At 35.2% G+C, this 16237-nt stretch overlaps 1 protein-coding gene and 1 long non-coding RNA gene across 2 annotated transcripts; one reads left to right on the top strand and one right to left on the bottom strand.

Moving 5' to 3' along the window:
• Positions 1-1050: 1050 nt before the first annotated feature.
• On the bottom strand, positions 1051-1335 carry LOC111691551. The gene is made up of 2 exons (XR_002762975.1): positions 1202-1335; positions 1051-1120 (listed from the first exon to the last, which is right to left on the bottom strand). It is a non-coding gene; the product is annotated as an uncharacterized LOC111691551 (long non-coding RNA).
• An 11608-nt stretch (positions 1336-12943) lies between these two features.
• Positions 12944-13879, top strand: LOC108908113 (coiled-coil domain-containing protein 1-like). The gene is made up of 4 exons (XM_023454589.1): positions 12944-13019; positions 13074-13184; positions 13293-13563; positions 13741-13879. The coding sequence occupies exons 1-4, from the start codon at positions 12944-12946 to the stop codon at positions 13877-13879; spliced, it is 597 nt and encodes a 198-aa protein (XP_023310357.1).
• The last annotated feature ends 2358 nt before the right edge of the window (positions 13880-16237 follow it).

Raw genomic sequence — 16237 nt, 5'->3', positions numbered from 1 at the left:
AAAAGCCAGTTCCAAGTTTACTCAGAAGACAAATATTTGGCCTGGGGGCGTTTTGCAAAAACCCTTTCGACAGGTATAGTATATGTATTTTTTTACCCGGCTGTTGGTAGAATCTAACATGAATTTTAGTTTTTCAGTTGAAACTAGGCTGTAGATGAACGTAAATATAGTGCACAGTGTGGAAGTTTTGTTTAGTTGGTTTATAAGAATCCACCACTACATTCCTACACTCCTTGCCGTTTTAAGGAGGACCCCTGGAAACCACCAGTGAATAAAGAATGATTTAAATAAAACATCTTTGTTGGTCTTCCACTATACGTTACATATACAATGTCACATTATGCATACAGTTACACTCCCAGCATATTATATAAAATATACAGATGTGTGTTCAATTTTACACATAATAAACACAATTTTTTAGTTAACAAATTTTGGAAGGTAATTTCAATAAATGTTTTTTTGTCATTTGAAAAACTCAGGTTTTAATACATTCCGAGAGGTCTGAAATAAGTATAAACGATAAAAATATTTGTATAACATTGATAAACATTTAAAAAAAATAATGTAATAAAAACATTAACCATTTTGTTTTAAATATATATACGGTAAGTAATTATATTATGTATTTTTAAATATCCACTGTTGTCACAGAAAAACACAATTTTCTTTCACAATCAATCATAAATAATACACATTATTTTTTATTTATATTTAATATTATCAATTACATACATCTGAATAAATACTGTACTACTGTACCGGCATTTCTGTACTAATAACATTAATTCTAAATACATAACCCTATCTTCTGCTATCACATGTCAACTGGATTAAAATATTATTTTTATATCTTCCATTTAACTTTATAACATCGACATTTTAACCCATTACCATTTACAATGGAGTTAAAATACATTATACTTGAGGAATTTATTATTTTTCACAACACTCAAAGAACACGGTATTTTTACTTAAAAAAATATTTCTGTTTAACATCACAATTAACGTTTTACTTATTCAGCAAGACAAAATACTACATGTATCACAGTTAAATAATCCAATTAAAACTTCTTTTCTTCAGCTTCTTCAACTTCCAGCATTGTTTAAATAACAGCATCTAAAAGAAACATTTTTCTGTAATTCTATTCTAACTAAGAAAACATTTGTTTGATTGTTTCTAATTTCTATAGGTACATACCTTTCAAGTTTTGATTCCAACAGCTTTTACTAATATAATAATTATACATCAACTACAAATTTCCATATTATTTCAAAATATACTTCTAAAAAACAAATACTGGGAAATCGGTAAATTTTGCAGCCAATTATTAATTATATCTACTCTTNGTAGTAGCTGTAGTCGCCCAGGTGCATCGAGTGTACGAACTGGTCGGTTATACGTCAAATACTAACCTGGCGAGCTTTGCCGTCAATTAGAGAGCGCTTCCAAAAAACAAGTAAACAACAGTGGCGCGTACAGAGGTAAAATGTAGTACATATGTGGAATTTAGGAAACAAATTGGATATATAATAAATTACATTTAAAATAAATAGTTTATGAGAATAAAGGAATTTTTGTAGGAACAAGGGTGCCAGACCTAAGCTGATCCCCTCGTCCCTTCATAATGTATAAAGAAATTATTCAATTTGTAAAACCCTTAAAAGCGTACTTCATTGGCTCCCTTGACAGGCAATGATTTATTACTTTGCATCGAATATGATCCTACTATAGGATATATACATCCAATATCCATTTGACAGCCATATAAATACAAGAAGTTACTCACAGATCACAGATTAAAGATTTGCAGTTAATCGGGTAGGGAAATTATTACATCCAATCATGGCAAGCATTTAGAGGACAGCTAGCGCCCTCATTGTGTCTGGCACGAACTAAAATCGAACTGGCTTCATTATGTACGTTTAAGAATGCAGCTTTCGATTGCAACACTAGAGAATTACTCGATGTTATAATTTTTTTCTAAAATTAAGTTACTAACTGGAATTACGATGACAATGACGATATGGAAGAAAATATAACTTTTCAAATAGGTTTCTCTACACAGGATGACGGGGTTTCTAAGCAAATTGCTTTGAAGCTGGAACGGTCGAGAGTATCTGCATATTTCAGAAATTCATTGGTTACAATATTTTTATGAAAGATCTTATATTGTACAACTGTAGAAGCATTTTGCAAATTTATATACTGAGTGTTTCATAAAAATGAAACAGGTGAACAAGGATTTTTTTCTCATTTCACTACCTACTTTCCTACATTATTTATTGAAATCTCTTGATGAAGATTTATATAGTTACTAACCAGACGCTTTCTTTGAAAATCCATGTACTGGATGTTTACACAAAATGGCCCAGGTCAGAATTATCGGTCCAGAGGCTTCTTATACTTCAGAAATTTATTGATGGCAATATTTTTATGAAAAATCTTATATTGTAGAACTCGGAGGCATTTTGCAAATTTATATACTGAGTGTTTCATATAGAAATGAAACAGGCGGACTAGGATTTTTTTCTCATTTCACTACCCACTTTCCTACTTTATTTATTGAAATCTCTTGATGAAATTTTATATAGATACCAACCAGACGCTTTCTTTGAAAATCCATATGCTGGATGTTCTACAAAAATGGACCCAGGCCAGAATTATCGGTCCAGATGCTTCTGTATATTACAAAAATTTATTGATAGCAATATTTTTATGACAAATCAAATCTTATTAACCAGATGTTTTGTACTGGATGTTTCATAAAGCTGGCACAGGTGGACTAGGCTTCTCTATTCTTTTTACTTTTTTTACTTTCTCTACTGAAACGTTTTGAAACTGACGCTTTTTGAAAAATCCATATACTGAAAATTGAGGCAGGTCTGATTAACAGGCAAAATTTTATTTTCTCTTTTAACTTTATTTTTACTTACTGAAGGCTTTTAATGAAAAATTGTATATTTACTAACCAGATACCTTTTTGGAAGTTTATACTGGATGTTCCAAAAAATAATCCACTTTAAAATTATGAGAGTGAAACTTATTTTTTTCCCATTTCTGCCTTACCTACGTACTGAAATCTTTGAATGAAAAATTGTCCATTTACTAACTAGATACCCTTTTGGAAGTACTGTTTGTACTGGATGTACAAATTGATCAGATTTGAAACCAAAACAAAAAGGCGGCAGACCAGATATTTTTTTACCCTTTTTACCTTTTTCTACTTTCTTTGGTAAAGTTCATTGATAAAAAATTTAGCATTTACCAACACGATGCTTTTTTGATAATTTTTATACCGAATGTTCCAACAAAATTGATCCAGGTCAGAGTTGCAAGTGTTCAAACGTATTCATATTCTTTTTATTTCATTCTACTTTATTTTTTGAGGTAACAATTTTATAATATGTTTTTTGAAGCTTTACAATATAGTGCATGTCCAATAAAATTGATCAAAAAGAAACCTCATGAATTATTCCTTATCATATTTATTTCTTCTACTTTATTTAGTGAAGCCTATTCATGAATTTTTTTTATTTACTGAACAGATGCCATTTTAAAACTTGCAACACAGAATGTTTCACAAAATCGACCCACATTTGAATGGTGATAATAATGTAGATGGTGGGGAAGTAGATGATGTAAATAATTGTAATGTAGATGATGGCGATGTAGACAATGGTGACGTAGATGATGGTAATGTAGATGATGGCGATGTAGATGATGGTGTTGTACATGATGGTGATATACATGATGGTGATATAGATGTTGCTGTAGTAGATAATGATAATGTAGATAATGGCGATGTAAATGATGGTCATGTAGATGACGGTCATGTAGATTATGGTGATGTGGATGGTGGCGATGTAGATGATGGTGATGTATATGATGGTGATGAAGATGATGCTGATGTAGATGATGGCGATGTAAATGCTAGTGATGTAGACGATGGCGATGTAGATGTAGATTATGGTGATGTAGATAATAGCGATGTAGGTTATGGTGATGTTGATGATAGCGATATGGATGATGGTGATGTAGATAACAGCGATGTAGATGATGGTGATGTATATGATACTGCTGGAGATTATAGTGCTGAAGATTATGGTGATGTAGATGATTATGTAGATGATGGCGATGTGGATGATAGTGATGTAGATGATGGTGATGTAGATGATGGTGCTGTAGATGATGGTGATGTAGATGATGGTAACGTGGATGATGGCGTTGATGATTTAAAAAACATTCGCACAAGACAGTGCTCCGCGAAGCGGAGCTCATGAGGCGCGCAGCGCCGCCCGAGGGCCGAAGGTACGAGAGAAACGTCAAGTCGGCGAAGCCGACTTGCCTACGTTTCTATTCATATATATTAAAACGTGTAGGTTACTCTCGCTCGCACGCCCGCCCCCGAAAAAGGGCCATTTTGCACTTAGGCTCCGCGAGCGAGCCGCGCAGCGGAGAAGCGCGGGGGGCGAAGCCCCCCGCCTTTCTTTCTTCATCCAAACGTCGTATTTCGATGGCGATTTTTTGCCCTCTTCCCAGTGAATTTTCGCTTTTTCGGGAGGTCTGCGCGACCGATCGCGGCTTTTAGCGGGGAAGTGAGACGCAGATATTCGGAAACGCCTTCCATCGGAAGCGTTTCGGGGTCGATTTCTCCGACGGAGGACTTTTTTCCCGGGAGGGATCGGGACGTCCTTCCGCTTTTACGCGAAAGTTTCGTCCTTTCCGAGCGTCTCGGGCGTATTTTTGCGGCGTACTTTTTACTTTCTAACGCCGAAATTAGCTTTTCAAAAGGGGTCTACATCTCGCATCTCTCTCGCCAGACCCCGATTAGTTTATTATATTATATATATATATTATATTAGTTTATAAAGCCCGGAAAACGCCGTTTTCGCGCCGGCATAATTTTTTTCCCTCGCTCGATCGGCCTTCGCTTTCTGCGCGAGGACGAAGCCCTGGCCTTTCTCTCGGCGTACGTACCTCGCCCGAGGACTGAGGAAGCCCGCGTTGGCCCCCCGAGACGCCTTGCCGGCGACGCGTCGTGACGATCTCAGTCTTCTATATCTCCATCAACTTTTTTTAGGTCGAATGTAACAGAATTTAAGATCGGCATTAGCGATACAAAATTTGTGCATTCAACTATGGGCGTCTCTTCGAGGCGGGGACAGTGAGAACCTACTTTCCCGGCGTTTACGAGACATTCCTGCACCTCGAGCTTTCCGAAAAAAATTATATTCGCTTCCCACAACAGTTCCAACAGGTTCTAAGTGATCATATTGAACCCTTAAAATTAAAAGTTCACAAAAGTCTCTGAACCGCTGTCAGACTGTCAGTTTAATGTCACAAAATGGCCGCCATTCCGTTCGTCCTAGGAAAATTGAAAATTTTCAACTTTCGTGTGGCGATTTGTGTAAAAGAAGCTAAAGTGGGACGATTTCTATTGTTTCCGATGTGTCGCTAAACCTGTCGCAGGTTTTTTTCCACAAAAGGAAAATTACGTTTAACAGGCGTTCCCATGAGGTACGTGGCCCCACGTTTGCTTTGTGACCTGGATTGTCGGTTAAATACATTCTTCCAACTTAACTTATGGATCGGTAAAAACACTACAAGTTTTAACAGAGCCTTTACCCATTCCTTCAAAAAAAATAAAAACCCCTGTGAAGATTACTTTGCACTGCGATATGTCTCAACAAACAAACCTAACAAACCTTAAACAATTATCTCTACGTTTTCGATTACTGACGATTGTTGAATCGCCCCCCATCTGTCAAGTCCTGTCATCTGTCGAGTAAAATAAACCTGTGTATTGAGAAAAGCCACTCCCAAGATTGCTAAGAATACAAATAAGAATCTGCTCCGAGGTGTCTTGCAAAAACCCTTTCTGCAGGTATAGTATATATATTTTTTACCCGGCCATTGGTAGAATCTAACATAAATTTTAATTTTCCAGTTACAACTATGCAGTGTGGAAGTTTTGTGTTTTACAAGAATCCACCACTACATTACCTACACTTCTACCGAGGAACCCAGGATGCCACCAGTTAAAGTGATTAAAGGACAAGTGATTTTCGCGAGTGCAGGTTATAAAATTGTGAAATGTTCCTTGAGGTGAAAGATTTCATTGATACGGGACCTATCTCAAAAACTTAGTCTTTTTTTGTTCAAGTTGTGTATTTTTCACAGCAGGGATATGTGATTATTATTTAACCATTCTCGCCTTCCATGTAGTAGCTTCAACTGCACTAATTCTAAGAAAACTATGGCAAATAAAGTTATTCCAAACTACATTACATTAATTTCATTTTATAAAAAAATTTGTTCACTTGGGTAAAACAAGTTAAAAAGTTATTAAAACACATTGAGAAAATACCTGCTTTGGAAAATTCCTCAATAAATTTTGGGCACCCAGGAAGCTACCAGTTAAAGCGATTAAAGAACAAGTGATTTTCGCGAGTGCAGGTTATAAAATTATGAAATGTTTCCCGAGGTCAAAGATTTCATTGATACTGGACCTGTCTCAAAAACTTACTTAGTCTTTTTTTTGTTCAAGTTGTTTATTTTTCAAAACAGAGAAATGTGATTATTATTTAACCATTCTCGCCTTCCATTTAGTAGCTTCAACTACACTAATTCTAAGAAAACTATGGCAAATAAAGTTATTTCAAACTACATTACATTAATTTCATTTTATAAAAAAAAAATCACTTAGGTACATACGTAAAACAAGTTAAAAAGTTATTAAAACAAATTGAGAAAATACCTGCTTTGGAAAATTCCTCAATAAAGGGCCCCCAGGAAGCCACCAATTAAAGTGATTAAAGAACAAGTGATTTTCGCCAGTGCAGGTTATAAAATTGTGAAATGTTCCCTGAGGTCAAACACTTCATTGATATGGGACCTGTCTCAAAAACTTAGTCTTTTTTTGTTCAAGTTGTTTATTTTTCACAGCAGGGATATGTGATTATTATTTAACCATTCTCGCCTTCCATGTAGTAACTTCAACTACACTAATTCTAAGAAAACTATGGCACATAAAGTTATTTCAAACTACATTACATTAATTTCATTTTATAAAAAAAATTGTTCACTTAGGTACATTTGTAAAATAAGTTAAAAAGTTATTAAAACAAATGAGAAAATACCTACTTTGGAAAATTCCTCAATAAATTTTGGGCCCACAGGAAGCCACTAGTTAAAGTAATTAAAGAACAAGTGATTTTCGCGAGTGTAGGTTATAAAATTGTGAAATGTTCCCTGAGGTCAAAGATTTCATTGATATGGGACCTGTCTCAAAAACTTAGTCTTTTTTTGTTCAAGTTGTTTATTTTTCACAGCAGGGATATGTGATTATTATTTAACCATTCTCGCCTTCCATGTAGTAACTTCAACTACACTAATTCTAAGAAAACTATGGCAAATAAAGTTATTTCAAACTACATTACATTAATTTCATTTTATAAAAAAAATTGTTCACTTAGGTACATATGTAAAATAAGTTAAAAAGTTATTAAAACAAATGAGAAAATACCTACTTTGGAAAATTCCTCAATAAATTTTGGGCCCACAGGAAGCCACTAGTTAAAGTAATTAAAGAACAAGTGATTTTCGCGAGTGTAGGTTATAAAATTGTGAAATGTTCCCTGAGGTCAAAGATTTCATTGATATGGGACCTGTCTCAAAAACTTAGTCTTTTTTTGTTCAAGTTGTTTATTTTTCACAGCAGGGATATGTGATTATTATTTAACCATTCTCGCCTTCCATGTAGTAACTTCAACTACACTAATTCTAAGAAAACTATGGCAAATAAAGTTATTTCAAACTTTGGAAAATTCTTCAAAAAATTTTGATCGATTTAAATAAAACATCTTTGCTGATCTTCCACTATACATTACATATATAATGTGACATTATGTGTAGTTACACTCCCAGCATATTATATAAAATATACAAATGTATGTTCATTTTTACAAATGTATAATAAATACAATTTTTTAGTTGACAAATTTTGGAAGATAGTTTCAATAAAAGTTTTTTAATCATTTGAAAAATAGTAGTATAAACGATAAAAATATTTGTAGAGATTTGAAAAAGCATAATGTAGTAAAAACAACCATTCAGTTTTAAATAAATATACTGTAAGTATACAGGGTGGTGCAACCAAGATGGGGTGGAGGATTACGCCTGAACGACGAGGAATTATGAAATAATTTGTTGTCACGAGGTGCATAGTTACGAGATCCATATTCTAAAAATATTTTCATTATACAGGGTGCACACAAAAGTCCGTGGCAAACCAAACATATGTTTTTTAAAATGGAACACCCTGTATTTGAATCCTAAAATGAATTCTACCCATTACTACGATGCTTTTGATATAATGGTTGATGAGTCTAAAGTTTATAGTTTTAGAGAAAATGGCGCTTAAACTTGAAAAACTACCCTCAAATCAATCAAATTCCTCCCGCATCTAAAAAGGTTGTCAAAAAACGAAACCTAGTACAAAATGTGCCATGACTATTTCACTCGAAAGTCAATTTTTTTAAATGGAACTCTCTAAATTTTATTTGCCTTATCTTAAAGGCAATAAAACCAGCTTTCAAAAAATATGGCACATGATACCCTTCAATAAAATACTTTCTTAGGAAATTATCGGAAAACATTGATTTTTCAAAGAGCGACTGAAACAAACTGTGAAATAACGACCAAAACTTCAACATTTAGTAAGAGGGCTATGATGTCAGTAAACTGTAGCTTCTCATTCTTTATTGAACTGATTTTAGGAGAAAGGAAGGGTTACATTCACAAAATATACAGTAGTTAATAAAGCAATAACAAATAAAGAAAATCAATACCATTATTACTAACGTTACAGAAAGATGTATCTAAATGCTTTATAAGAGTTGTTCAATCAGGCCGCCATTTTGTTGAAGACATATTTCAAGCCGATGTATGAAGGAACGTTCAACATTTCGTAAGGTCTGCTCTGTAATTTGACGGAAACATTGTTGAATCCGTATTTTCGTATCATCTGCCGTTGGAGGCATTCTATATACTTGTTCTGAGACATATCCCCACAAAAAGTAGTCCATCGGCGTCAGATCAGGAGATCTGGCCGGCCACACAATCGGACCACCACGGCCAATCCATTGATTTTTCTTCCAATTGTTTAAGTAATTTTGTACATTTATGTGAAAATGTGGCGGGGCTCCGTCATGTTGAAACCAGAAAGAATTTCTTAGTGCTAAATTTAAATTTTCTAAAAGCAGCGGCAATTCATTTTCTAAAAAATTTAAATAGATTTCACCAGTGAGATGATCCTCGAAAAAATTAGGGCCTATCACGTGAATACTAATTATTCCACCCCAAACATTTATAGACCACTTATTTTGGTGATCAATTTGGCGAACCCAGTGAGGGTTTTCTACTGAATAAAAGTGCATATTATGACGATTAATCACACCGTTACTTTTAAAATGCTGCTTGCTGATGTAATTCCATGTGATACGCGTGATATTTATGCTGCTTCAAAATTCTCGTGACGCTAGTGCGGTCTATACCTAGACTTCTCTCAATTTCTCTAGTAGGTACTTGTTTGTGGATTTTCTTGTACAGTTAGTAATACTGCTAGTTGATTTTCTTCATTTGTTACTGGTTTGTTAACTATTGCATGTTTTTTGAATGCAACACTACTAGTCTCTTCAAATCGGTTCAATAATGAGCGAAAAGCTTCAGGCCTTGATTTTTTCTCGTTTTCCGGATATCGTGCCGCATACACTCTACTAGCTAATAACGGATTTCTTTGACATTCGTATAGAACTGATATCATATTGATAATTTCTTGTGTACTTAAACTCATTTTGAAAACCTACTTTTACAAAACTGTCAACTACTTAATTGTCAAAGACAAAATGTTACAATCATCATACCCCTCTTACTAAATGTTGAAGTTTTGTTCGTTATTTCACAGTTTGTTTCAGTCGCTCTTTGAAAAATCAATGTTTTCCGATGATTTCCTAAGAAAGTATTTTATTGAAGGGTAACATGTGCCGTATTTTTGAAAGCTGGTTTTATTGCCTTTAAGATGGGCAAATAAAATTTAGGGTGTTCCATTTAAAAAAATTGACTTTCGAGTCAAGCTCCATCACCCTGTATACTAGTCAGTAATTTTTGAACCAGTCAAGATTCATTATTATACCCAAGGATATGGTACATTTTGTAATAGGTTTCGTTTTTTGACAACCTTTTTAGATGGGGGAGGAATTTGATTGATTTGGGGGTAGTTTTTCAAGTTTAAGCGCCATTTTCTCTAAAACTATAAACTTTAGACTCATCAATCATTATATCAAAATCATCGTAGTAATGGGTAGAATTCATTTTAGGATTCAAATACAGGGTGTTCCATTTAAAAAAACATATGTTTGGTTTGCCACGGACTTTTGTGTGCACCCTGTATAATGAAAATATTTTTAGAATATGGATCTCGTAACTATGCAACTCGTGACAAAAAATTATTTCATAATTCCTCGTCGTTCAGGCGTAATCTTCCACCCCATCTTAGTTGCACCACCCTGTATAGTTATGTATTTTTAAATATCCACTGTTGTCACAGAAAAATACAATTTTTTTTCACAATCAATCATTACAAATAAAACACATTATTTTTTATTATATTTAATATTACCAGTAATACATACATCTGAATAAATACTGCATTAGGTATCTACTGTACTGGCATTTCTGTACTAATAACATTAATTTTAAATACAAAACCATATTTTCTGCTATCACATGTCAACTGCATTAAAACATTTTTTTATATCTTCCATTTAACTTCATAACATTGAAATTTTAAGCCATTACCATTTATGATGGATTTACAATACATTATATTTGGGGGATTTCTTATTTCTCACAACACTCAAGAATCCACAGTATTTTGATTTACAAAAAAAATACTTTTCTGTTTAACTTCACAATTAATGTTTTACTTATTCAGCAAGACCCTCTGAATGTCCAATTTCCATCCAATTTCCAGCATTGTTTAAAGAACAGCATCTAAAAGAAACATTTTTCTGTAATTGTATTCTAAGACAACATTTGTTTATTCGTATACATACATTTCAGCTTTGATTACATCAGTTTTTCTTAATATAATAATTACACATCAACTACAAATTTCCATATTATTTTATAAATCATACACTCCAAAATAGGTCAATTTTGCTGCCAAATATAAATTAAAATTACTGACAACAGTGACAACTGAGAGCCACAAAATACAAAGTTAGTCACATATCTTTTATCATGATATAAAAGATTTGAGGTTAACCGGGTAGACTATAATGCTTACATCGAATCGTGACAAACCAACTATTGACCATAGATATAGTACTAGATATTAGATCTGCTAAGCAAACATATAGTAGAACAGCCTAGCGCCCTCATTGCTGTCTGGCATGAGCTAAAAATGAAACAGGCGGACAAGGATTTTTTTCTCATTTCACTACCTACTTTCCTACATTATTTATTGAAATCTCTTGATGAAAATTTATATAGTTACTAACCAGACGCTTTCTTTGAAAATCCATATACTGGATGTTCTACATAAAATGACCCAGGTCAGAATTATCGGTCCAGAGGCTTCTGTATATTTCAGAAATTTATTGATGGCGATATTTTTATGAAAAATCTTATATTGTAGAACTCAGAAGCATTTTGCAAATTTATATATTGAATGTTTCATATAAAAATGAAACAGGCGGACTAGGATTTTTTCTTTTTTCACTACCCACTTTCTTACATTATTTATTGAAATCTCTTGATGAAAATTTATATAGTTACTAATCAGACGTTTTCTTTGAAAATCCATATACTGGATGTTCTACATAAATTAACCCAGGTCAGAATTACCGGTCCAGAGGCTTCTGTATATTTCAGAAATTTATTGATGGCAATATTTTTATGACAAATCATGTCTTATAAACCAGATGTTTTGTACTGGATGTTTCATAAAGCTGACACAGGTGGACTAGGCTCCCTATTCTTTTTACTTTTTTTACTTTCTCCACTGAAACGTTTTCAAGAAAACTGACCATTCGCTTTTTGAAAAATCCATATACTGAATGTTCTACAAAATTGAGCCAGGTCTGATTAACAGGCAAAATTTTCCTTTCTCTTTTAACTTTATTTTTACTTACTAAAGGCTTTTAATGAAAAATTGTATAATTACTAACCAGATACCTTTTTGGAAGTTTATACTGGATGTTCCAAAAAATGATCCACTTCAAAATTATGAGAAAGTGAAACTTATTTTTTTCCCATATCTGCCTTACCTATGTACTGAAATCTTTGAATGAAAAATTGTCTATTTATAACAAGATACTTCAGAATTAGGAGAGTGAAACTTAACTTATTTTTCCCCATTTCTGACTTACCTACGTACTGAAGTCTTTGGATGAAAAATTTTATATTTACTAACTAGATACCCCTTTGGAAGTTTATACTGGATGTACAAAATGATCTACATCAGAATTGAAACCAAAACAAAAAGGCGGCAGACTTGATGTTTTTTACCCTTTTTATCTTTTTCTACTTTCTTTAGTAAAGTTCATTGATGAAAAATTTTGCATTTACCAACACGATGCTTTTTTGATAATTTTTATACCAAATGTTCCAACAAAATTGATCCTGGTCAGAGTTGCAAGTGTTCAATCGTATTCATATTCTTTTTATTTCAATCTACTTTATTTTTTGAGGTAACAATTTTATAATATGTTTTTTTGAAGCTTTACAATATACTGTATGTTCTATAAAATTGATCCAGGACAGACTCCGTGGATTATTCCTTATCATATTCATTTCTTCTACTTTATTTAGTGAAGCCTATTCATGAAAAATTTTTCATTTAGTAACCAGATGCTATTTTAAAACTTGCTACACAGAATGTTTCACAAAATCGACCCACATTTGAATGGTGATAATAATGTAGATGGTGGTGATGTACATAATGTAAATAATGGTAATGTAGATGATGGCGATGTAGATTATGGCGATGTAGATGATGGTGATGTAGATGATGGTGATGTACATGATGGTGATATAGATGTTGCTGTAGTAGATGATGGTAATGTAGATAATGGCGATGTAAATGATGGTCAGGTAGATGACGGTGATGTAGATTATGGTGATGTGGATGGTGGCGATGTAGATGATGGTGATGTATATGGTTTTGGTGAAGATGTTGCCGATTTAGGTGATGGTGATGTAGATGATGGCGATGTAGATGATGTAGATGCTGGCGATGTAGATGATGGTTATGTAGACCATGGCGATGTAGATGTAGATGATGTAGATGATGTTGCTGTAGATGGTGGCGATGTAGATAATGGCGATGTAGATGATGGTGATGTAGATTATGGTGATGTAGATTATGGTGGTATAAATGATGGTGGTGTAGATGTAGATGATGTAGATGATAGCGATATAGATGTAGATGAGGGTCATGTAGATGATGGCGATGTGGATGATAGTAATTTAGATGATGGTGATGTAGATGATGTGACGTAGTGATGTAGAAGATGGTGCTGTAAATTATGGTGATGTAGATGATAAAGCTGTAGATGATGGCGATGTAGATGATGGTGGTGTAGATGATGGCGATGTAGAGTATGGTGATGTAGATGATGGTGATGTAGATCATGGCGATATAGATGACAGTGATGTAGATGATGACGATGTAGATGTGATGATGGAGATGTAGATGATAGTGATGTAGATAATAGCGATGTAGATTATGGTGATGTTGATGATGACGATGTAAATGATGGTAATGTAAATGACGGTGCTGTAGAAGATGATACTGCAATTATGGTGATGTAGATGATAGCGATGTAGATGATAGCGATGTAGATGATAGCGATGTAGATGATGGCGATGTAGATGATAGTGCTGAAGATTATGTTATGTAGATGATGGCGATGTGGATGATAATGATGTAGATGATGGTGATGTAGATGATGCGATGGTGCTGTGGATCATGGTGATGTAGATGATGGTGTGATGATTTAAAAAACATACGCGCAAGAGAGTGCTCCGCGAAGCGGAGCTCATGGGGCCCGCAGCGCCGCCCGAGGGCCGAAGGCCCGAGAGAAACGTCAAGTCGGCGAAGCCGACTTGCCTACGTTTCTAGTCAATTACTATTAATTAGCGATAGCTCCGCTCGCGTCCCGCACTCACCCCTAAAGAGCGCCGATTTCCATGTGCTAAGGCTTTTCCGGCGGGGCGAGCGACGGTTCGGGGCCGGGCCCGGAGGACCCGGCCTTCCTTTTTTCGTGGTTTAGGGGTGTTTCGGTCGAGGGTTGTCGGCGCCAAACCGGAGAATTTTCCGGTTTTTCCGGGGTTCCTCGAGGGGCGTGGCCCATTTTTCGTGTGCGACGCACGTAGAACATACCGGAAACGCCTCTAAATGTCACTCGGAGGGTCGTTTTTCCGGAACTGAAACTTTTTTTACGGGGCGAATCTGCGGTTCTCTTCGCTACTACGCCCGACTTTCGTCCTTTCTTCTTCCGTGAGGCGTAGTTTCGCGGCGAATCTTCTACTCCGCATCGCCGAAATTTGCTCTTCAAAAAGGCTCTGCACCGTCAAATCCCTCGAAATACCCGTCTTTTTGCTAATGCTCGGTTTATCTCGCCGAAAACGCCGTTTTCGCGACGGTATAATTTTTTTTCCTCGCTCTGGGGCCCTCCGCTTCCTGCGCGAGAACGAAGCCCTGGCCTTTCTCTGGGCGTACGGACCGCGCCCGAGGACCGACGAGGCCCCATTTGGCCCCCCGAGACGCCTCTTTGACGGCGCGTCGCGACGATCTCACACTTTCATATCTCCGTCAACTTTTTTTATGTCAAATGTAACTAAATTTAAGACCGGCATTAGCGACATGAAATTTGTGCATTCATTCATGGGCGTCTCTTCGCGGCAGGGACGAGGAGAACCTACTTTTTCCGGCTTTTACGAGACATTCGTGCAGCTCCCTCTGTTCAATTATGTATGAACGACATTCCCATACCTCGAACTTTCCGAAAAAATTATATTCACCCCCCACAACAGTCGCAGCGGGTCTTAAGTGATCGTATTTAACCCTTAAAATGAAAAGTTCGCAAGTCTCTGAACCGCTGTCACTTTAATGTCACACAAGATGGCCGCCATCCGTAGATCGTAGCAAAATTGAATATTTTTAACTTTATATGCACCAATTTGTGTGAAAGAAGCTAAAACGCGAAGTTTTGTATCGTATTCCATATATCTGTGAAGCTGTGGCATAGTTTTTTTTCTCAAACGGAAAATTACGTTTAACAGGCGTTCACATGAGGTACGTGACCCCACGTTTGCTTTGTGACCTAGACCGTCAGTTAAATACATTCTTCTAACTTAACATAACGACCGGTAAATAACGTTACAAGTTTTAAAATAGCCTTTACCCATTCCTTAAAAAAATAATAACCTCTTGCAGTACAAATCTGCGACATATCTGAACAAACCTAGAACATTTATCTCCACGTTTTCGGTCACTGACGATCGTCGAATCGCCCCCATCTGTCAACTCCTGTCATTTGTCAAGTAAAATAATAAACCTGTGCATTGAGAAAAGCTACCACCAAGTTTGCTCAGAAGACAAATAATCTGGTATCTGGTCTGGGGTGTCTTGCAAAAACCCTTTCTACAGGTATAGTATATGTATTTTTTTTACCCGACCCCTTAGAATCTAACGTGAATTTTAGTTTTCCAGTTACAACTATGCAGTGTGGAAGTTTTGTGTTTTACAAGAATCCACCACTACATTACCTACACTTCTACTGAGGAACCCAGGAAGCCACCAGTTAAAGTGATTAAAGAACAAGTGATTTTCACGAGTGCAGGTTATAAAATTGTGAAATGTTCCCTGAGGTCAAAGACTTCAATGATACGGGACCTGTCTCAAAAACTTAGTCTTTTTTTGTTCAAGTTGTTTATTTTTCACAGCAGGGATATGTGATTATTATTTAACCATTCTCGCCTTCCATGTAGTAACTTCAACTACACTAATTCTAAGAAATCTATGGCAAATAAAGTTATTTCAAACTACATTCAAACTACATTACATTAACTTCATTTTATAAAAAAAATTGTTCAGTTAGGTACGTCTGTAATAGTCCAATTAAACAAGCCTTTAAATCGAAATTTCGTCAACTTGGCTGAATTTTT

The sequence above is a fragment of the Anoplophora glabripennis genome, unplaced genomic scaffold (genome assembly GCF_000390285.2).
Source record: "Anoplophora glabripennis isolate ALB-LARVAE unplaced genomic scaffold, Agla_2.0 scaffold339, whole genome shotgun sequence".
Lineage (NCBI taxonomy): Eukaryota > Metazoa > Arthropoda > Insecta > Coleoptera > Cerambycidae > Anoplophora > Anoplophora glabripennis.
This window is presented reverse-complemented; position numbering and strand designations above follow the sequence as displayed.